The sequence below is a fragment of the Colius striatus genome, chromosome 3, assembly GCF_028858725.1.
Source record: "Colius striatus isolate bColStr4 chromosome 3, bColStr4.1.hap1, whole genome shotgun sequence".
NCBI classification, from domain to species: Eukaryota; Metazoa; Chordata; class Aves; order Coliiformes; family Coliidae; genus Colius; species Colius striatus.
In genome coordinates this window covers 24,250,476-24,274,437 of record NC_084761.1, presented here as the reverse complement: position 1 = coordinate 24,274,437, position 23,962 = coordinate 24,250,476, and the positions used below count along the sequence as shown (strand labels likewise).

Here is a 23,962-nt window from a genome sequence, read left to right as displayed (position 1 = left end):
GGGCAGCCGCTGAGGGCACGGCGTCGCGGCCCACAGCGCGCATGCGCTGCCGGGCGCGCTCCCGGCCGGGGCAGCAGAAGCGGCGACGCGCGCGAGCAGCCTCAGACGTGGCAGTTGGGCGAGTGAGTGTCCCCGAGCGGCGGCGCGCGCGGGCAGGCGGGGGGCTGCGCGCGGCCCACAGGTAATAATCCTAACGGTCTCGTCGCGCGCCGGGCCGGGCGCCACAGGCGGCGGGGGCAGGGCAGGGCAGGGCACGGGGAGCAGCAGCGGCGGGGTCGGGGACCGCCATGAGGGGTGGCAGCTGGACGGGCGGCGAGCGGCGGTTGTGGGCCCCTTGCCGCTGCAGGTACAGCCAGGCGTGTCCTGCGCCCAGCGGCACCACCGCTAGCGAGACCTGTTGCGGTGTTAAGAGTGACTCAAAGAGTCTTAGTTATTGAGGGTAGAGATGTTAATACATTGCAGGTTTTGCGCTGAATTAGAGTAAATTTAAGCGTATGCTTTCATAGCTTATTCCCAAAGGTGGTATTAGAGGGGCAATACGAAATGTGATGTGTGTAGCTATATTCCATGCTGTATGTATCTCAGTGTGGATACAGGCACACACGCCAAAGACAGTTTGACAAATGGAGATTGCCCCATGCCTTGGAGAGGGACAGCACCTCTTCCTGGAGCCACCACGCACAGTGTCTTGGAAGAAATATAGTCTTAATACCTCTGTTGTCTTATTTTTACATGCACATAGTTGAATCTGACATCTTCACAGAGATATCGGTGCAGTGGAGTATTGCACAGGTACAGCAGCCCGTGGAGTGGGGGTGGGGGGATGATAACCTGTTCTGTAATAGCAGTAAATTAAATTGTGGAGAAATGTATAGGGTTGTTCCTCAGGCTGTGGGATGTAAGGTAAGTTAGTGTTAAGAGAGATAGTGAGAAAAAAAATTGCACACAACCCTGTGCAGTGTCACTTGTAGTAACCAAGTCCAGGGAAAGATCTTAGTTTAGCAGATCCTCTGATCTTTCTCATGCAATTTCTAGAGTGAATCTGTGTGTCTCTCATTAGAATCTGATTGCTAAAAAAACATAGGTTTCTCCTACTGCTATTTTGGGTGTTGCCTCCAAACTATTTTCATAATGTGTTTGATATATTTGCCTTCTGTTAAATAGAATCTGGAACTGTGTTCAATAAACTTATATTATTTTGCATATGGTTGGAAATCCTGTCTCTCTTCAGCAGAACCTCTGTGTGTTTATACTGTCTGTGGGAAGTTTGACGTGGCAGGATTTTTTTCTGTATGTGAGTGACTGAGTAAGCTCTGGAGGAAGTTGTTTGCCCTGGATGCTATCACAGCTAAAGGTGTTGACTGTTGCAGCTGCCTAAAAGTGAAAATGTCTTCCTTTACCTAGATATTAAATAAATATATGTCTATGCCAGTGTATAGGTGATTTAGTGCTGCTTTACTGTCTTCTGGAGCAACTAAAGCTCACACTGCCACGTCTTTTCTGATGAAGGGTGGGGGAGGGAAGAAAGTAGGGCTTGCAGCACAAAGCTTCTCTATTTAAACATTTTTTTCTTTCATAACCCCGTGTTTACCTTGTTAACTAATAAACAGAAGACAACTCCCTTCTGAAGCCATTTAATACTGCAACTGATAAATCTTATGCTACATTGAGAACTGTGGTTTAAAGGGTTGCATGGACAGTATGTGAGAAGGGCTAGGCCCTCTACCCAGCTGAAAGTGATTTCTTGTCTGATGTGGAAGATTAGTAAAACTGTGCAGACTTTTTTCAGAAATGTGTGTTTAATATGAGAAGCCTAGAGATGGGTTTTCTGATAGGGATTGCTTTTCTCTACTGATGTACCAATGCAATATGAATTTGTCTTATGTTCTTGGAGCCACGTGTAATTTTGAGGTGCCTTTGTTTGTGCTTTTGGGGCACAATTCCTGATTTACTTTCATCAAGTTTGCAAAATCAAAGATGACTCCATGGCTCAAGCCTCAGAATGTGAAGCATAGGTGGTTGGAAAAGCTATTTCAAAGGAACATTTAACACCTAAAATGCTAGTTTATGTCATGTATCTGTAGTTTTTTGGTAATGCCTGACCTGTGTGCTTGGGACTCCACAGAAGTAGCTAAGTACTCATTCAGGTTTGGATCCTCAGCATTTCTCAAAACAGTTTTTATTTGGGCATGAAGAAACTTAGTAGAACTCTAGTTTTGTTAAATTCACTATGAAGTCAAAATTAAAAATTCTCTCCTATGTAGAAAAGAGGAAGCTTGCTATCAAGGCTGCAAAGTATACAACTTTTCAAATCCCTTGGTGGCAAGGCGGCCTGTATCTGACAACTAGTCTTAAGGAATAGAATTATCTGGCTTAGTAATGCAGAGTTCTTCAGGTTTTTTAGTTCTAAAACTGATTGCAATTATCAGGATACTCTTTGAGAATTTCCCAAAAGTTTCTTATATCCTGTGTAAAAAAATCTGACTGCATCAAAGAAGTTACATGTCTTATGAATACTCTCATCACCAGAAAACTTTCTGGACTGCTTTTAATAAATTTCTGTGGATTTGGTTTGTTTGTTTTCATTCTCTAACAACAACAGAATTGGGATATGAAAGCATAGGGAAAAGATGCCTGGTAGTAGCAAGGACAACATATGGAACAGCTTCTCACTTGTGGAATATCTTGTCACGCTATGTAGTCCTGTAGTAAAAAAAGTTGCTCAGGCCTGGGCCAGTAATGCAGAATACAGCTGGATACTGGATCTCTCTCTGTCCTGTACTTTGTTCTCTGTTTAGCCAGCATCAAAAGCAAGGACTCTTTCTTCACTTGCTTGGAATGGGGCTGATGTTGAAGGTTTGTAAAGTTCATGCTATGTTCCATACCTCCTCTGAAAAAGGATGTGCTAGGACAGGAGAAGGATTTGCTAGAGGAGTTTCGTACTCTGCCTTTCCTGGTTTTTTCAGTATGTTCACTGGGATATCTGGTATTTGGGGAGCGGGACTTGCAGTGTATTTTTCAAGTGTAGTGGAAGTCTAGGTCTTCCCAGGTAAGAGAAAAGTTGGAAACTTTCCTTTGCGTTTTCTTCTACCTGCTTATCTATTACTTGCATTTTTTTTCTCTTCATGGGCCTATAAGAGGTGAATCCCATTCAGATAAATTCAATCATTTGTTGCAATTCATGAAGTATGTGGGAATGCTGAGGAAACCAACCAACTAACAAATCAAGCAAAAACAATCTTTTCCTCTGATTTCTATTTTTTTTTCTCAAATGTGTATTTTGTTGGTTTTGGGAACAGAGTTCATGACCTTTTGAAATACACCAAAGGTTCAGTACTGGATGTCACTGGATGTCCTGTCATTGGCCATCACTGAGAACAGCCTAGCTCCATGCTCCTGACACTCATACTTTATATATTTGTAAACATTAGTGAGGTCACACCTCAGCCTCCTCTTCTCCAAGCTCAAGAGCCCCAGCACCCTCAGCCTTTCATCACAAGGGAGATGCTCCACTCCATCATCTTAGTGGCCCTGTGTTGAACTCTCTTCCTGTCCTTCTTGAACTGGGAGACCCAGAACTGGACACAATATTAAGTTAACCATAGATCAGTTTACTACCACGGTTAAAAAAGCTTTAAGATCACCAAGCCAAGAATAGAGCTATTGGAAAAAAAAACCTTGTAGAGCTGCATTTCAGAGTGTCTTCACCAGGTATTTGCAGAGTCTCTAGTCACATAGTAACCATGTGTCCTCTTTTGCAGATTGTTAGAGGGACAATACTTGGAATAAAAATATTGTCATCATGAGTCAACAAGGTTATGTTGCAGCTCCTCCATATTCCCAATCCCAGCCAGGAATAGGAGGCTTTTCTGCAGGTTTTGGACCACCTAATTCTTCACCCCATTATGGGCATTATGGAGACTGTAACTCCGCATACTCAACACCTCAGCCAGGTATGAATCAGCTTAAAATGCCGCTTTTTTTTTTTTTTTGAGTCTGCTTTTCTGTGAAGACATTTTGCAACACTTTTTCTTACCTGTGTCAACACAAAATGCAAAGTTTTATGCTGCTACTGGAACAGGATCCTGTACTAGTTCTGTTTGTATTATCGTTGATGCTCAGCTGTTCATGTAAGATGAGGGGTAGTGGGTATCTGACCATTGTTTGTGAATTCCATTGTCCATGAAGCAGTAAGTACCCATGCTTAATGCTGTATTTGGTGTAATAAGCTAACACAGATAAATTGGTGACTTCTGGAAATAATTGTTCTCAACTCAAAGGTGTTAAAAACAAACAAGTTCTCAGAAATGAGTTTTATTCTTCACAATAGGACCTTTGTGCTACTGAATTTTTTAGCACAAACTTGCATATAAACATGAGCTGATGTTCTCCAACTTCAGCTTGCTTACCAGGTGACGTGTTTGGATAAAGCATACTTAGTAGAGCCCATCTGCTTTTGAGCAACTCAAGAGACAATTACTTTCTATGAGGATGGGCACTTTGGGTACATGCAAATTACAGGCAAAGGAGATATTTAATTTATTTCTGCCAGCATAATCATGCTATAGATAATGTAATTGACATCCAGTAGATACACGTCTGATTGTGTCTCTTCATAGCTTTTAATTAATTTTAACTTACATATATGTAGCTTCATATCTTTCAAGATGTGAGTATATATGGTGACTGCAGCTTAAAAAGAGTTTGGGAGCACATAAATTAAGCCTGTTTTGCTGTAAGTCATACTGGTACAGTTTCAGAGTAGTCAAACTAGGTATGCTAGACTAATGATTGGAGCCATGGAAAATAGTTAGAGTAAGATTTCCTCTTCCCTCTAAGCCTACTAATATACGTAGCCAAGACAGGGAGGCAAGAAGATGGCATCTGAATACTTATATCACAGGGAAAAATTAGTTAAAATAGTAAATATGTCTGAAGTATTCTTTAAGGCATTTTTTTAAAGTATTTGTTAAAATTTTTAATAACAGTTAGGTTATGGTCAGTTACAGTCAATATAGTATTTGGGGTGGTGAAGGAGGGTAATGACAGAATGAAGTGTCCGAGTATATTGAAATGTTTAAAAGATACTGTGGTGTCCTTTGTGTTATTAAAAAAACAGAAAAAAAAAAAAAAAAGGAAATTTTACCCAGTTTCTCTAAGACTTATTAAAGGCAGCAGGAGTTGTGTTACAGTAATCCAGTCCTGCATATAGTTAGAAGACAGAACTACTTCTGGTAACTGGTTTTTTAGAATACTTGGCAAAAATACCAGTTATGGTACCAAACAATTTTATCATGTTGGAGTAATTTCAAGCAAAATAATTTGAGAAATACATGTTGAAAAGCTGTTTATTCAGTACTGCTGTTTCTGTAAATAGTCACTCTCATAGTCACTGTTCTAGGTCTGAATTAAGAACAATTTTTAGCCTAAGTTTACAGATTCTACTTATGGAGGTTTTTTATTTTTCTTTAAAGATTGTTCCAAGTTTTCTTTCTGACCATGGTCTCTGAAATCAAAGGGACCTCTTGCTTCTACCTGTAAAGATAACTCAGTGACATGGAATTACCAGTCTGTCTGTTTGTTTGTTCTTGCCTCTTGAATTTTTTTATTGACAAGTTACCAACTACTCTCTGCTTCCACTTTACCATCTGTCTTTTTTTATATCTACTTCTAGAACTGACCTTCTTAGGGAACCACAGAATGTCTGAGATTGGAAAGGAGTTTCTGGAGATTGTCTGATCCAACATCACTGTTGAAGCAGTGTTGCTAGAGCGGGACTGTACACTTGTATTTCTTGGCAATCTTCTTACAGAGTTCTTGCATAAAAGTACTTCTTTCTTCACAGGTGTGTCAAAACCAGCTGTGCCTTTTGGATCTTCAGCTCCTATTGGGCCTCCACCACCTGGTACACATCAGTTCAGCCAGACAAGCTTCCAAAATGGGCCCGGTACACCAGGCCAGCAGCCACACAGGTAACTTGCAAGAATTAATCCATGAGTTCTAAACTATTTCATCTCTGTTACCTCTTTACAGCTGCTTCATTGACATTTGACATTTCCCTTTTATCTTCATCAGTTCTGATTTATTCCACTTCTGAACTAAATCTTCTGTTTCAGTTCCCTGTTGATATTAAACTGATAGATTATACAAAATGATCTAAAAAATCTCATTAACTTTTATTTTACATCAAGTCAGGTCTTTATTGTGTGATTTTGTTGGGTTTTTTTTTACTTTTAGTTATTCTTTCTTCTTGATCTTAGAGCCATTACTTCAAAGCAGCAGTAAGGTGTTATAAGGGCATGACTCAATATCTGTAGTTCCACTCTGCCTTAGGATGTCTTTGCTCCATTTTTGTTGGATCACAGCAAGGGCTCCATAAGGTACTTTGAATCTGCATTATAAAATGTCTTTATTCATCTCAGATGGATGACTGCTACTCTTTTTTCTTGAGTCTGAGATTGACTACAAAGAGTCTATCTCAAGTACTGTTGTCCTGCTTTCAGAGCTCATAGAAAGAAATGACAGTCAGGAGTGTGGAAGGGAGAAAATAAGGACAGGTGGAAGCTTTAAAAATTACAGATAGTTGTGAGTAAATATGTTTAGCTCTTTTAAATATGTCATATCTTAATTATTTTGGTGACCTCAGGAGTGACAAAATTAGTTTGTGTACCTAATAGCGATTTTAGTTTTAGTAAACTTGACACCATTTAACAACATTTGTGATTTTATTGGTTGATGTCTCAATGTTCTGTGCTTTTTAGTTGCTGTCTAGTTATACAGGACTTCTTTTGAACACAAATGTTTTATTAGGCATCAAAATAGGGAAGTCTGTTGACTGTGTTATCACAGTGTAAAAGAGAACCCAAAGCATCTGATGATCAGTTGTAGAGGACAATGTACTGACACATAGGAAGACATGGTTGTCCTAAAGAGGTAAAAACAAGGCAAAGAGTCAAGCTGACATGACCAACTCAAAAAAATACCAATCCTCTTTACAGGTTTCTGGTCATTGCCCTGACGAGTACACAGCTACTGACTTTTTAACTTTTTTTTTTTTCAGTTGATCTCGTTTTAGTCTCAAATTGCTCAGAGCTGCTATTCTAAGCTAGGAAATTCCTATGTCAGTATTTTAAGGAAAGTGAATTCTACATCTCTTGAAATAGCTAGGCCCCTGCTCAGTTTTTGAAGTGGTAGTAGGAAAATTAGAAGATCTCTGGGAGATAGCCTGAGGTTTTACTTTTCCAGAGTGAAATAGTCTTGTAGAAAATATCTTTATAAGCCACATGTGTGTTACTGCTTTCTTTTCTTTAGTTCTTTTGCTTGCGTTCATGTTTTTCCATGTCTGATAATCGGGAAACAGTTTTTTCCTACCTACATCTTTTTTTTTTTCTACTACAGGGAACTCCTTAACAGCTTCTCATTTTGTTTTCTTTTCTTCACAGATTATTCTTCTAATTTTCTTCATCTACCCCTGGTAGGGAGTCTATATGCATGGGAAGGGGATGGAGTGATGCAGTGTGTTCAGAAGCTTGTGTTTCTTAGTGTTCAAGGTTTCACGTAGCTGTTACCACTCTCTCTTTGCTATAGTGTACTCACTCTTACTGGCTAGAAACAAGTCTGCAAACAAACATATACTATCTCTTTTATTTTTTTTCTTTAAACAAGTGTGCAATCTCTCTGTGCTTCATGACTTTTAATACAAGTATACATTTTTCTGAGAGGAACGTGAACAAACTCTCATAAGAGTTTGACTGTCCTAATTAATTGTTTCAGCACCACTCTTGAGATATGATATCTTCTAGAATTATAGTTGGTTGATGTAATATTTTCCATAACTGCACTAATTTTTCCCCTTAGGTATCCAGGCCCTCCACTTCCAAGCAGTACAGGACCTTCGTGTCCTCCCTACAGTCATCAGACACAAGCGGCGTACCCAAATAACTTAGCTACAACACAGCTTGCTAACCAGCTCAACAGCATGCAGATAAATAGCTATGGTAATTGGGTTTTGAATATTAACACATTGGCCTTTTGGGGCAAACCTGATTTTGGTTATTGAAAATTGTTTTATTGTAGAAGAAATTTGACTAAAAAAATGTAAGTAATATGTATTTACAAATTGTTAATACCAACCCTATTTCTAGGGCCCTCTTAATTCTAATTGGGATTTGGATCTTATAAACAATAAATTATTCCTCAACAGTGTGTACAAAATAATTCCCACATTTCATCTTTCAGCATCAAAACCAGAAGATGATTGTAAATCAAATAAAATGAATGGATTTATCTTCCATCAAACATGTAATGGTGAAATGCAAATAGCAGACTAACAAAAACATACCACATAAGAAAATTTTATTATTAAGCCAAAATAATGTTGTTTCACAATGTGAAGTTAAATATTATTTCAGAAGCAAATAAGTGATTTATATGTATTGTAATCAAGAACTGTCAAAGACTCTCTTTCCTCATCCCCCCAGCTGCAGGGTTTTATTGAAAGTAGAGCCAAAAGAAATAAAATTGAATGTCTGAACCAGTTCAGACTTAGTCTGATTCATTGTGTGAACAGGCACTGAGAATCACCATAATGCAGCATTGTCAGTATGGGATACGATATTGCCAATATGTTGTAAATGTATTGAGCAAAATTAGAACACCTTCCAGAGTTAGTATGTTATTGGTTTTGACTCAGCTGGCATAATTTCTTGCTCAGGTTCTGGCACTCCTCCAAGCTCTTGCATGTCTTCTGGTCATCCAGCATCTTTTCAGAGTCCACAACTACCACCACCAACCCAGCATCACAACGCTTTACCATCTGGATCACAGGTTCCTCCACCAGTAAATAATGTAAATGGCCTTTGTGCTCAACCGTCATTGCCTCCAATGGCCAGACAAGATGGAATCCCTGGACCTGTTCCCCCAAATCCCAACTTGCAACAGCTTTCAGGACAGCCTCCAGGGCCTGGATATCATCCTCAGCAAGGTAAGGAAGGATGTTTGTTACATAATGGAAAACAAGACATGCATGGAGAATCACAGGTGGAACTGTGATTGTTTGTGGTCAATGTTCTCCTGACTTGGGAAAAAGAAAATTTAATCCTCTTTTGTAGAATGGAAGGATTTGCATGGTCAGTCACTACATTCCAGTCAGATTGTGCTTTTTCTTAGAGGTTTAGCACTCTGACTGTAAAAAGAAAAAGGATATTAATTTGGGTCAGGAACAGAATTATTGATTAGTAATGAGTAAAGGCACAACATGCTACAGAAAAGAATTTTTTCTTACACTCTGTATAGATTCCTCTCTATACTGGGGTAGTCATCAGCATCTTTCAAGGTTGCTTTACTGTAGCCAAAGAGAATTGTAACTGCATACGATTGTTTCTCCTGGCATTATTTTGACAACTAAAAAGCCAGCTAAGCAGGCCAGTTTGCATTGACTGATGTTAGGGGCAAGATTCTCACTAATGTAATGGCTTGGTCTGTGGAGCTGTGGTAATCTCTACTAACCATCCTATTTGACATATACCTGAAAACTTCAGAGCCAAAGTTGTCACACCTTATGCTTACCTTTAAAACACAGTAGCAGTAGCCCAAGTAATCTGAGTCTTTCATATTTGGAAACAGAATGGAAGAAATTGCGTTTAGCCCAGTAGGAATCAATTGTATGACAGAAGGTGATGTTAAAAATTGATAACTCAACTTAAATACTTTAAATGAATTGTTGCTTGCAACTGCAGCAAACTACAGTCCTCAGATGGCAGGATCTCAACTGTCATATCCTGGTGCTTTTCCCGGGGGTCCGGCACAGCTTGCAGGCCCACAGCAGAAGGCACTTGATCCTGACTCTATTCCAAGCCCAGTAAGTAATGTGGCACTATTTTTTTTTTTTTTTTTTATGAAAGTAAAATTCTGTTGCATTTAGGATGAAGGAATAACAATACTAATAGTTTATTTATTTTAGTGGATTTAAGCTTTTTTCTTGTAATGTAAAGTTGCACTTAGAGCTTGGTTCCCAAGGTATATTCTAATTTTTGCATTTTCTTAATTACATGCAACTTTGTACTCTGCTGTCAGTTTGAGATAAATTAGTGCATAACATTAGTTTTAGTACTGAAGAGGCTTTATACCTTTATTTACTATGGGACACACCCATCTGTCCCAATACTTTAATAGGAATTATCAACAAGATTTTTAGTACAGCAGTAAGCAGTACTGAAGAATTAATTGCATCCACCTGCAGCAAATCACCTTTCTTTTTCACTTGGGAAAGTTTGAAGACCTTAACTTACTAACAGGTAGACACCTAAAGCAGGATTTGTCCAAAATGCAAGTACCTGGAACTCTGAAACTGCAGTCCTGGGAGTGCTCAAAGACCCATGCTCAAAGGCCACCTCACCATTTGATTTCAGGAGTTTCCTAGGCAACTAGAATTGTTTCCTGAGCATCCTTCCAGTTGCTTCAGCCTTGTAAAGATTGCACTAGCTTAGAACATACTTAATGCTTAAGTTTCATACAAGTTGAAGGGGCTCAGCTGTCAAAGGATGCACAAATGTGTGCTGGTGGGACACTGTCTTTTCTTCTTAGAAGGGGTTAGAGAAAGAGAAAATGAGGTTATGGTTGTGTCCATCTTCCTTAAATAAAATAATCTGATTGTTACCCAGAGGAATAGGCAGTTCGATGCAGACTGCATTTGATATCTTTGGGCATATTGGGCACAGCAGACTGAAACAGAGGGAGAAAATATGCTGAACTCATGGGGAAGATATATTCTGATGCACATGCTATTACTGGTTCTGGCAAGCCTCTGGGCAGGTCGAAAGGTCCTCGGTGAGCGAGGATTCTTGAAGCTCCTGCAGCTTTGACCTAGAACTTTCTACTTGAATAAAACGTGTTCACCACTACACAGTAAGCTAGTCTGAGTGAAGGAATCTGCCACCTCTCTGCTGAGGTGGTATTACTGTACAGGAAAGAACTTGTGTTCCACTAAGATGTGGGAAAAGCACTTGGGTAAAAGCCTGATACTGTCTAGTAGGGAGCAGCCATTTCCTTAAATTTGACATATAATCTTTCCTGGCAGGAGAAAATAATTAGTTTTATCCAGTGATGATTTTGATGTAGATTCCCCAGAATTCTTGAAAAGTACTTGCTGATAATCATTTAGAGGTTAATATCACAACTGCAATTCCTCTGTGAAAGACAAGTTTCAGGTTAGATTTAATTGAATACCATTGTGTGTGTGTAAAATAAACAAAAAACCCCAAAAAAGCCTCCCCTCTGTGTAATTACCAAATGCCCATAATAGGTCAATCATTCCCAGTATTAATTTTAAAATCGAATGATAAAGTGGTCTTGTCTAATTAAAAAATAAAGGGGAGGGAAAGAGTGGACAAGAGTCTGACCTGAAGCAGGGACTTATGTCTTGTTTCAATTACACGTGTAGAATAAACAACCTCGACTATGACAGCAATGTTAAAATAGATTAAAAGGTTTGTTTAAGCAGCACAGAGAGGATCAAAAATGACATGTTTAAAAGAAACATGATCTGGGTCAATCTCTGTAAAGGGCAAAAAGCTAATTCAGAAGAGGAATAAGTATACACCATGTGTATTTCTCGTGTTATATTTACACTATGTAATCACAGTAGTGTTACCAGATAAATTTACTTCTTATCTGTAGCCATTGTTGATTTATATTTTTCTTACATATGTTAGAGGTTGATATGTGTTCTGACAACTTCTATGAAAACCAGCATCTGGTGTCTGTCAACCATTATTTCCAAGAACAATGATATATTTAGGTCAGTTAACTGCAGGATACTGTGGCATATTGATCCGTTGCAGAGCTAAGTCTAAAAGTGGTTTTCTTTCTTCAACCAGTGGACCTTTTTAGAGCAAAACTTTTTTCCTTCCAATGCAGGAGTTAGCAATAAATACACAAGCCAAGGAAGCAGAGAAAAGTAATCAAGCAGAAGATATAACAAGCTCTCTGAGGAATGCATTGTGTATTTAAATTGCAATACAAAAACTTTATTGGGGAAAAAAAAAATACAGGCTGCAGATTATTTGCAGTGTGTTAGGAAATACTACCTCTTGGACAACGATCAATAGACTCTATGTGATTAACTTTTGTTTTCTTCTCTGTTTGGTTTCCAACAGAGGCTTCTGAACTTCCCTAGTTATTATTAGAAATTCATGTGCAGTGTAAAGATACAATTAAATGGGATACCAGAAGCAGTGGCAAAACCAGTTTCAGAAATTCCCTGTCTCCTTCCTCTTGCCTTTCTCAGCTATTTGGTTCCACTTTAAACCAGATTACTGCAGAGATAGTGTCTTTATGGGAAGAGGAGGAATAACGGTATCATCAGGATATTACACCATCACTGTCTTTGATTTGCTGCTAGCCTGTCTTGACAAGGTCTGCCCTCCTAGTAGTCAGGAGACACCGAAGAACTCATTTGTTCACTACTTATAGAACTTATCCACTTCGATGTCTAATGCTACCTTTGAGTTCCAACAAACAACTGCAGTTGCAAATGAGTTCTACTACTCAGATGGGTGTATAGTTTTCAGTTGTTAAGCGTCCCAGAAGCCTGTTTTGTGGATAGGTTTATAGCACCTCTGTCTGTATAGGACAACAACTATACTGTTCTTGTTGTAGATGTTAGCATAGGTCTTTATGTATATAACTCAATGCATTATTTACTTGTTTCATACTGTTCTTGCTGCTTATTCGCCAGATTCAAGTAATGGAAAATGATAAGGCTTCTAGGGGAGGGCAGATCTATGCTACAAACACGAGAGGACAGGTTCCTCCTCTTGTCACCACAGACTGCGTAATCCAAGACCAAGGTAACTGACTTTTTTACTCATTTGGGAGTCTTTCTGGGCAAAATAAAATATAATTGGGAAAAAAAAGACTAAATTGTCAAATTTCTCATCTGAAAATGATTCTTCATATTGTAAATTGGACATGAAATTAGAAACTTACTTTAAAGAAAAAGCAGAGGGAGAAGTGGGAGTTGAGTTCTTACACCTTAGGCTAATACCTCCTCTACCCTTCCTGACCTTTAAAGTAATATGAATAGTTGAGACAGCTTTTTATCTTAAAACTTTTTCAAGGTTTTATATTTCAAGTAGGAAATCTTTATTGGAGTCTTCTGACATTATACAAGATGCACACCAGAAGAAGCAAGGAGACTAGCATTGTTATGTGTTTGAGATACAAATTTTGGAAAATTCTATTCAAATGATAGGGACAGCATACAAGCTGTCGAGTTGACTTAATTTTTTTCCTTTGCCCAGTGTATCTGCCTTTGCCTCTGCCTAGGGCCTGGAAGAACAATATTCCAAGTGGTGCTTTTGACAGCAGTCTTGATATTTCTTGATGTAGATGCACTTGCTGCTGTATGTTGTTCTGATATTTCTGGTCTGTATTTGGGACAGGAGAGGTTTTTTTTAACAGCCTTTCATTCTGCATGCTGTGTTGGGTGTTCTAGGTCATGCCAGCCCTCGTTACATCCGCTGTACTACCTACTGCTTCCCATCATCCTCAGATATGGCCAAACAGGCTCGCATTCCACTGGCAGCTGTCATCCAGCCTTTTGCTATTGTGCCACCAAATGAGGTAAGGATTAACCGAATGTTAAACCTATGTGGTTTGGGCTCCTAAGTGTTACGGATTTGTTCTTCCATGATTGGGGTTGTTGAGAGAGTTCTATGTTTGACTGTGAAGGAGTAAGACAGTAGAGAGGTGGCAGGCTATGAAATTCACTTGGGTCATGATCCAACTTCAAGGAATAAAAATCTTTGTTTAGAAAAGGTATAAGAGTGACACCTGTGTGATCTGAACCACTGGGTTCCTGGGGTTCCTAACTGCCTCTAGTTTATGCCAGATTGGTCAGCTGCTGGCCCTGTGGGAACTCCGTGGGTATAGGCGAAGACATTAAAAGAGGATGACCACAGATTCTATCAAGTTAATTTTAAAACGTGGATGTTTACATTCAAAGAATGAAATTATTTTGTATATAACTGAATGGAAAAATGTAATTTCACAACCACCTGAGAAGATAATGGTATTTTCTATTTGGATGAGTTGGGTCCTAGAAAAAAAAAAAACAATGTAACTACCCATTTTTGACACTTGTTTGAAGACACTAACCTAGTAAATTCTTTTTCTTGTGTTACAATCTTTAATAGAATCATAGACTCATAGAGTCATAGAATGGTAGGGGTTGGAAGGGACCTTTAGAGATCATCTAGTCCACTCCCCATGCAGAAGCAGGTTCACGTAGATCAGGTCATATAGAAACAGGTCCAGGAGGGTCTTCAAGACCTCCAAGGAAGGAGACTTCACACCCTCCCTGGGCAACCTGTTCCACTGCGCCATCACCCTCACAGTGAAATAGTTTTTTCTTATATTTAAGTGGAACTTTTTGTGTTCCAGCTTCATCCCATTACCCCTTGTCCTGTTGCTAGCTACTATAGAAAAAAGGGATGTCCCAACCTCCTGACACCTACCCTTAAGATATTTATAAATGTTAATAAGATCTCCCCTCAATCTCCTCTTCTCCAGACTAAACAGCCCCAGTTCCCTCAGCCTTTCCTCGTATGAAAGATGTTCCAGTCCCCTGATCATCTTGATGGCCCTGCACTGGAGTCTCTCCAGCACTTCCCTGTCCCTCTTGAGCTGCAGAGCCCAGAACTGGACACAGGAGTCCAGATGAGGCCTCACCAGGGCAGAGGGGGAGAGTAGAGGGGCAGAAGAACCTCCTTTGACCTGCTGACCACACTCTTCTTGATGCATCCCAGGATGCCATTGGCCTTCCTGGCCACAAGGGCACATTGCTGGCTCTTATTTAGCTTATCATCAACCAGGACTCCCAGGTCTCTCTCTGCAGAGCTGCTCTTCAGCAGTTCAACTCCCAGCCTGTCCTGGTGCATGGGGTTGTTCCTCCCCAGATGCAGGACTGTGCACTTGTCCTTGTTGAACCTCATGAGATTCCTCTCTGCCCAACTCTCAAGCTGGTCAAGATCCCGCTGAATGGCAGCACAGCCTCTGGGGAATCAGCCAGTCCTCCCAGTTTGGTGTTATCGGGGAACTTGCTGAAGATGTTGAACAAGACTGGTCCCAGAACCAATCCCTGTCGAACTCCACTGGCCACAGGCCTCCAACTCAATTCTGTGCTATTGATCACCACCCTCTGGGCTCTGTCATTCAGCCAGCTCTCGATCCACCTCACTGTCCACTCATCCAAGCCACACTGCCTGAGCTTTCTGATGAGGATATTATGGGAGACAGTGTCAAAAGCCTTGCTGAAGTCAAGGTAGATGACATCCGCTGCTCTCCCCTTCAATAGGCCTTCATATTCCAAACATATCCCTTCCTCTGCAATGTATTTCTGCGGATTGGTAGTATCATGTGGCCAAAAGACAGTTTCCCAGAATTCTTGCCATCCCCAAAGGTTTTTATCAGTAGCACAGATAAAAGCAATTTTCTAGTGTAGCGTTTAGCTGCATCATCTGTAGGATCATCTGTTTTATTCTTCTAGTCCTGCCTTTTCTGTTGCACATCTTCCAAATTCTGCAACAAAGGTCTACAGAACGTGTTTCCTTTTCATGTGCTGCACTAATTTGCTTTCAGAATGCTGTTTGCTGGGGAAAAAAAACAGGGATTTCATGGAAGTTGTATTATGTGATCGTGTCTTCAAAAACTTCTCATAAAAAGCATGCACAGAAAAGTCTAATTAAAATTGTAGACTTTCAAGACATGGTTTGGCAGTCTTTGTTTTATCTTTGTTTTATTACTTGTAAATTCTTAGAGTTTTTTGAAAAATATGTTGGAAAAACTTAGAAGTTTATCAGGGTGGATAACTTCCAATTCAACAGGCCTCTAGTTTGAATTAAGAGTATTGTTTTAACAGTGCAGGATCTAGTTATCTTCTCTGTTGTCCACAGGAAAACAGGATGTATTACTTAAGGTTCTGCAGATACTGAGTCTCACCATTTGTGTGCTAGACGGCAGTTCAGAGTTTCATTCCAGTTCTTAAGGGGAACGTGCAGACTTGGCTTGTTGCCCCCCTGCATTTTCTCCTAGATGAAACTCCTGCTGTAACTTCTCCATCCTTTCACATTACCAGCTAGCTTTTACCCTTTATCTCAGTTTCTGTGCCCAGGTGGCACTTATCAATTCTGCTTTCATGTTGCCCTTTGTGTATCTTTCACTTTCAGTTTGCCTTTAGTCATTGATGTCCCCCATGCATGGCTTCCCTGTCTCCTGCATAGTGTTTGGGCAGGGTGATCGCTCATCTGCTAAAATGTAAATCTCTTCTGCATACATAAATTATCAGCATGTACAAACACTTTTACTTTGCCAAGATCAGGAGGGTTTTTCCTTGTTGGCAAAAAGATGTACTTGGTGACCCAGCCGTTCTGAAGTTTTAGTGCTCACAAGCTGTTGGAAAGGTCAGTGGAATTCATTAATCTGCAAATAGCAGTGTATTTTTCCCTAGCCTCTCTCTTGGAAGAGGCTAAAAAAACTCTGAAAAAATGTCTGTCAAAATTGGCAGAAGTCCAGGGTGGAAAATTTTAGTCCAAACAATTATAGCTTGGTGCAGTTATAAGAACTGAAGAGATGGTGTTACAGTAGGAAGTGCTTGGCAGGCTTAGCTGAGGCAGTTTTTCTGAGGTTTGCCTGTGTCCTTTTTCTTCACTGCTGCTGCCAAAGTAAGATCTTGCTCTTACAATCTTCTAATAAAAATGGTCTTCCATGTGGGATTTATAACAACTAATTCTGAAAAGGCACTTAATTTGAAAGAACTGGGCTTTTTATAGAGGTAAAATGCATTCAGGGCTTATTTGCGTTTCTGGATTTCCTAGTATGGTCTGTTCTGCCTGGAACTAGTGACTGCAAAGCACAGTGTGTTCTTCACTTCAGAATATCAAGCCTGTCTTATGGATGGTGCCTTTTAACAATGCCTACAGGTCATGCTCATCATGTGTTACAGTACAAAGTGGGAATCTGTCTAATCTCTTTATCTCTTGATAAACAGCATGTTGTATATAGTAACTGTTTAAAAGGAGGAATTTTTTTTTCTAGTCTTTTAATTAACAGTTTCCCTTCATTTGTCTTTGTTGCAGCTTCAGCTGCAGATATCTCTTTCTGCTGTTTCTAGTACACTCTGGTTAGCACCCAGAGAACTTTGGTTGTCTTCAGCATGAGGAAGAAAAGCAATGGCTACAGGGATTTGGTGGACCATGGCTCTGAAATGGTCACAAATGGTTTGCACAGTTAGTAATATGGTTAGAAACTGCTAAGGAACTGAACTATCTCACTTCAACTGTAAGGACTTCAGCAGATCTACACAATGTACATAATTCATTACGATGCCTATAGCATAGACCACGTGCTTCTGTGTTAGTTAAGCTGTACTTTGAAAGCTATAAGCTATCAGGGTCATTTAGGTGACGGATAAACTTCAGTGTTCCATAAATACAATTCTTAATTCATTGGTATTTAGCTTTGATCATCGCTTATACTTGAGGATTAATTTGAAGTAGTATATAAAATATATTTGCATTTTCAGTGGTCTGTTGCCATAGAATCTATGTCTGTCTCTTTAATCTTTATGCCATGGATATATGAAGACAGTTAGAAATAAAGGGAAAACCTTACCTTGCTTCCATTTCTGAATAATTTGAGGGAGGATTCGGTGCATTCTGCAGAGGCCTTGTTCTTCCTTTCTGGAAGCCACTCCTGAGTGTGGATTTTCATTCATTGAAGGGATTATTTTTTGCAGTGATGATCACTGTTCCTTCCAGGTGACATAAATGATAGCAAGAGATAACTGCAGATTGTGTTTTCTCCTATCTATACTTGCTCTGGTGTTGTGTAACCTGAAACACAGAAAAAAAAAAGTAAAAAAGCAATGAAATAGTGATGTCTACTGACACTGACAGAATTAGAGATGTGTATGAGAGGGAGTGCACAACTGTACAGATGTTATTTTCTTAGTTATACACATTCAACATTTTTATGGTTTTGTAAATGGTGTTACATGTTGGTACCAGTTGGCAGGTTGTGCACTTTGGTTAGTGTCTCTTGCTGAGTTTACACTTGGACCATCACAGCAATGTGTTCAGCTGTTCTTGGCTGTGCAGGCAATGTGAAGAAGTACTCCAGAGATTGTTTATCTAAAGCAACTGGATAGGAGGGAGCAGAAAAAGCTAATTGGGGTCCTGGGGTTGTCACAGGCTTGTGTAATGGAGATGGTGGACATCACTTTGCTGTCAGATCTATTTTGTTCCTGTTAATCAGGACAAGCAGATCTTATGAGAAATTATGTTTAGAGTTTACTGTAGCTTCAGCAGGTTAGCAACATTTTGTTCTGCCAATTAGATATATTTTCATTGATCTCTCAGATTTCATTCTGAAGAATCAATAGTGCTGGGGCACTCCCTGAAGTCTTTGAATTGTCTATCATAATTTAAAACCTCCAAACTGCCAATTGCATTTATAGAAACAGCAGTCAACTGGAAACTGAGCTTTGAGGGTTTGTTTCCTTTGACTAAGGATGCAGCAAGATGAGGATAAAAGATCTTGGAGACTTTCAAGTAAAAAGTTCAGATCCAGTGACTTAAAAGTAGCTTTCTCAGAAATAGTCTTCCCTTTTGGAGGTCCAACCTGGAAAAAGAGAATATGGGATTTCAGCATGTCAGGTTTAAGTTCATTAAAGGCAGGTTTAAGTTCATTAGTCACTGTAGGCTCTGTTGGGGAAAGTGAGGTGTCTGCAGGTGAGGACAGGCTGGTGTCCTGTCTCCGAAAATGAAGTGGGAATGTTAGCACACCATGTGAGTAATTTTTTTTTAACTAAGGTCTGTGAAAAAGCTGTCAGAAGCTGAGAAATACACCAACTTTTACAGGGGCATCTTTTTAAGATCTGTACAACAGATACCTCCATTTCCAGTAAATAATGGAATACAAGTTATCCCTGTGGGGGAAAAAAATAGGAACACAAAGTAAAATGGTCATGATGCTAGACAAGGATGTTGAATGAAAAAATGTTGTGCATGTCCTTGAATGAGCATAATGTATTTTGGAGTGGAAAAACCTCAAAACAAACAGAGTTTTCCCCTGAAGTAAGAAAGAATAAATTCAAAAATACAGAACTACAGTGGGGTGAAAAATAAAAGATGAGATTGCTTTACACCTTGCTAAAAACTTTCCAGGCAGTTAAGACCTGGTGAACCACTACTGTGTCTGAGAAGTTCTGTAGCATCAGTAAGTCTGGTGGAAATTGAGTTGAGAGGATACAAGGCCAATGTAGGTGAAAACAAAGCAAGACATGAAGATACGCCTACACCATCAGGCTGAAATATCAGCCTTTACATCGAGAGGAAAGCTCAACTCCACAACAATTTATAGTTAGAAAGAATAAAGAAGAAATAATGCAGCTAAGAGGCAGGATTTCAGGTGCACACTTGTAACCTGGTTAACCTGCCAAATGAAAACATTCTAGGAAAGCCAGTATTAAATAATAAAACTGACCACACTGAAGAAAAGTGCACAAGGGATTGTGTTTCATATCCCAAGAGCAACTGAGGTAGCAGCTCTTGGCATATAGGCACTGAGCTGCAGAAGAGCAGAGCAAGTGAAATGAATTTTCTCGGAAAAGCCCTCAAGTTGAAAGTTAGAAGGGCAAAGTCCTCCTGCCCAGGGTCTTAACAGCTCAAGACATTTCTGAGTTTTATCTTTACTAAGTCCTTATTTATTATTTCCCAAAAATAACAGTTCATTTTCACTCTCCTGAACTGGATGATCTATGGAAAGTATTTGTTATAGAATGAGAATACAGTATCATTGTTTAACAGAACTTATTTTTAGTCCACTCCTGTTTTAGCAACACTCTATAAAAATAAACTAACTCTCTCACTTATCATCATAGACTAAGCCCTGCATTAATTTGTTTTGGAGATGTATAAAAATTTCCAGAGCCTGAATAACCTGTGTGATCTTGATTTAACATTTAATACTAGTACTTGGTAGCAAAAAGTAGTTAAAAGTATTTAATGTTGTTTATATTTACAACTCCAAATAATTATCTGTACGTTTAAATATCGAAATATCTAAATTGTTTTCTTCTTTACTCCTTAAGGAGTTTTGTCCTCATCCTCTACCATGTTATTTCCTACTATTTGAATGTTTGTTTTTAGAAGTATTAATTGGTGGGAATTTAGTATTTTACTTATTTTCTCCTCAAGAAGTTAAGAAATAAAATTGTAATGGAATTACTTTGCAGAAATGAGCACATTCATGCGGTAAAAACCATTTAGTCTTTTCAGAATAGGTAACTTGGACCAGGGCAACTGTTTGTTTGTAAAGCCATGGTTTTTACAGGGATGATAGTAAGGTTTCCTAGGTAGAGTCGTAAGGTTAGCAGAAGCTAAAATTGAGGGAAGTGAATAACTAGCATATAATATAATGTTATAAATACTCCTTTTGTTTCAAGAAAAAAGTCAAGTACCAAAGTTTGACTTTTCATTTAGACACAAAGCCTGCTCTTTTAAGTTTTTTAATAAGTTGTTCAAATATTGAATATTAAGACTTTGGGAACTCCCCACACTCTTGCAGTCTTCCCTGGGCTCAATGGAGACTTAGGTTCTGCTGTCCATATTCTATAGGTAGTAAGAAGGGTGAACAGGCTGTAGTTTTAAGCACATTTTCATATAGACAGATTGCATTTATTAGTGGTCTTGTGCTCATACAGAGCTTTGTTTTGAAGAGAGTGAGGAATGCTTAGTTTGCAGGTGGTATAATTACAACTAAACATCTTCCTGATTGCTCCTCTCTGTTAAGGATGTGTTAAAAAGCACAAACAACAGAGCTGGTCCTGGAAGTGCTTTCTCATAACATCTACCCATTGTAAAAAGCAACCACTTTCATCTTACCTTTCAATTTCTGATTTTTATTTAGTTGCTTATACATAGAAGGTCCTTTCCCCCTATCTCATGAGAACTTTACTAATAGATTTTTTGGGGGGGATTCTATCAAAAGACTTTAGAAAAAAAGGAGTACATTATATCAATGAGACTGTGCTTAGCTGATGGCTGACTCTTGACAGAACTCAATAGATCTGTGTGTCATGATGTCCCTCTGCAAGAGACATATCAGCTCTTCTTCTGTATATCCTGTTATTCTGCGCATCTTTTTATGTGCCCTGTTTTTCCACTGTAGTATCCACCACTTTGCCTTCAGTGGAAGTAGGACCTGCTGGTCTGTAGCTTAGAGATCACCCAGAAATTCTTCATAAAGTTTCTTTTGGTGTTGCTGACTTCTTTCCTTTTGGGTGCTGAAGCTTATGTAAGCAATTGGTTTAATGTACACTTCACCAGTTTCACACTGTGAGTTAATTAAGTCAGGAATTACATGGTTCGGAAAGAAAGTTCTGAAAAGAGATTGGTGATGGTTAGTGATAGTTTTGCCCTGCTGTCTGCTTTGAAATGTCTTACTGTTCTCAGTGTTGAAATCCCCATATATGCTTGGGACTTGACATAAGATTCCTCTTCATAGTCAAAAAATACTGGAGACAGAGCTTATTGAATGTTTAATGACATTTTTCCTTTGTGTAGACTTCATGTGACCCTTTATATGTAGGTTATTTTAAGTTGCTTCGTGTCTGTTGACAACAGACTTCCATCTAGTGCAAGCAACAGAAGCTTCCTGCTTTCAAATGAGTACTCAAAGGCAGAAACAGCAGCTGTTGATCAGTGAGGAGTGAATATATTGCTGTTTGTACATTCTAACTGGGACAGACTGCTTTCTGTGCTCAGCAGTTCTGGTCTCTGGATTGTTCAAGGTCCAACGGAGAATGATTTTGTTACTACTTTGATACCGTCTCAAAGACTACCTGCTGGTGTTCGTTTTTCTGAAATTGAGTAAGAGAGAAGGTTTACACATGGGATATAATGTAACAGTAAGGACACTTAGTCTGACAATGTTGAAACACTTTTTCACACTCCAGGAAAAGGGAGCTGACTGCCAAGCTGTTTGCCGGATTGTACAGAGGAGTTCATTGCCTCAGTTTAAATGTCCACTGATAGAATGGACCAGAAAGGGAGCACATGCACCAACATCACACCATACGTGACAGCTAGGCCAGTTAGTTTTGGGATGGCGCCATACTACCAGACATTCTCCTCCTTGTTCTTATGATTGCCTTGGTATTTTTATAACCAATCTGTTGTTGAGCTATTGGGAGCAATCAATCCGTATAAAGACTATCCAGGTAGCATAAATTTGTATCCTGAGCTCATTGCTGTAAACCAAGCTTGTAAGTAGCCTGAACACTACTACTTTTTCCATTTACCAGATAAAGTAAAACAAGTTTCAAAGCATTCTTGTTGATGCCTTTGGGAGAGAACTGTGAGGCTCTAGTCTCGTATTTTGAGTCTGTCTGGACTATGGAGCAGAATGGGTATTTTACAATCTTTGTTGCTTTGTCAGTGCTATTTAATTTGAGTTTTTTCAACTAGCTAGTGCCAGGTTAATATCTGAGGTTTTTGTGAAGCTCATCTGGAGTGTCTGACTCTCCTGTTCATGGTGTGGAGAGTCAGAACTCTCAAGCTTCTCCATGTGCCTCATCCAGAAAGTTTTATATCACTCTGGAGTGCAGTGCCTGTAAGCCAGGTTTTACAGTGCATTACTTAGAGGTGCATGAATCCTGTTTTAGATGAAGCTTTCTTTATGGAGTGTGCCCCGTGCTAATCTGCATTTGGTAGTAAAGCATTTGGAATTGGATTGCTTCCCAAGACTTCATCATCTGGGAGAAAGTGGATTGATTATTTTTGATGTTGTTGTTAGCTTGTTGGGCTGTATCTACACTCTGTAACTAGAATGAACTTTCAGAGCCAGGTTTAGCAAAGGCTTTGGCAGCAGAGCTTTTCCTAATTCAAGCAAATTTCTGAATTTGGAGTTTTTGCCTTTTTGATTTTAATATACTTTCAAATACTTTTGTAGCATGTGTTCCATGCATCATTGTTTTTATGGTAGAGATTCTGAAGGACATGTGGAAAATGACTTTAAAATAACATCATTCATATTGTAATCAGAGTTCCTGATTCATTTTCTTCAAGTTTGAAATATATTCTGGAAAAATGCCTTCATAATGTTGTACTTAGTTTTTGGTAAGTTGGAGACCATGTGTATTCTTCAGAATGATAACAGCAGCATAAAAACCTGACTGAGCAACAGTCTAGAAAGAAGGAAAATAAAAAGTAATATTGAAGATATTATCTGGCCAATAATACTGATAATTTGTTTTGCCAACAAAAATTACATTAAATTTAAACATTATTTTGGTTATTGCTAGATATTCCTGTAGCTCAGAATAGCTTCTTGAATGGCATCTGTGTGTGTTTTCTTCCTTAGACTGCACGTTGCTCTCCTGAAATGGTGTTTGTTTGCTTTTATGCACTGGCCAAAGATGATCGTAGCAAGGGCAGTAAATTAAATGTAAGACACTGCAATCTCTAACCTTAAGCTGACTGAGATGTTACTCAGTTACCTTGGAAACTTCAGAGACAGCATATGTTGGCATTAAGTTCAGGAGGAAAAGTTTGTGTTTTGCTTTTTAAACTGAAATTGTTATTGCATTTTCAATTTCTATGTATTTTACTTACACTTTCTAAGTGCTCCTGTGGCAGTTAGCTATCCATAGTTGGCTTGTGAATGCTGCATGACACTTTAAGTATGCCCAGTTCTTTCTGATTTCAGGGGTAATAAATTAATTAGCCTTAGAGGTGTGTTTACTAGTAAACGTTGTTCAAGAATGACTGCAGATAAGCAGAACTAGTTTATCTACCTGAAATTAAAACACTCTTAAACTTGTCTATGCTTTTTTTCTAATAAAGAAAAAATCCAAAGTTAGGTTTTGGTTTTGTTCTTGCTACAAAGACCTGAATAACATTGG

At 39.1% G+C, this 23,962-nt stretch overlaps 1 protein-coding gene across 1 annotated transcript in view; it reads left to right on the top strand.

The window, feature by feature from the left end:
* Positions 1-81: 81 nt before the first annotated feature.
* The window catches only part of SEC24D (SEC24 homolog D, COPII coat complex component), a 52,688-nt gene continuing 28,807 nt past the window's right edge, over positions 82-23,962 (top strand). The window contains exons 1-8 of the mRNA XM_061993805.1: positions 82-181; positions 3,762-3,953; positions 5,846-5,972; positions 7,858-7,997; positions 8,714-8,983; positions 9,738-9,859; positions 12,737-12,848; positions 13,496-13,623. Of these exons, the coding sequence (XP_061849789.1) occupies positions 3,803-3,953; positions 5,846-5,972; positions 7,858-7,997; positions 8,714-8,983; positions 9,738-9,859; positions 12,737-12,848; positions 13,496-13,623 (1,050 nt within the window). The 5' untranslated portion in view covers positions 82-181; positions 3,762-3,802. The remainder of the gene's footprint in view (positions 182-3,761; positions 3,954-5,845; positions 5,973-7,857; positions 7,998-8,713; positions 8,984-9,737; positions 9,860-12,736; positions 12,849-13,495; positions 13,624-23,962) is intronic.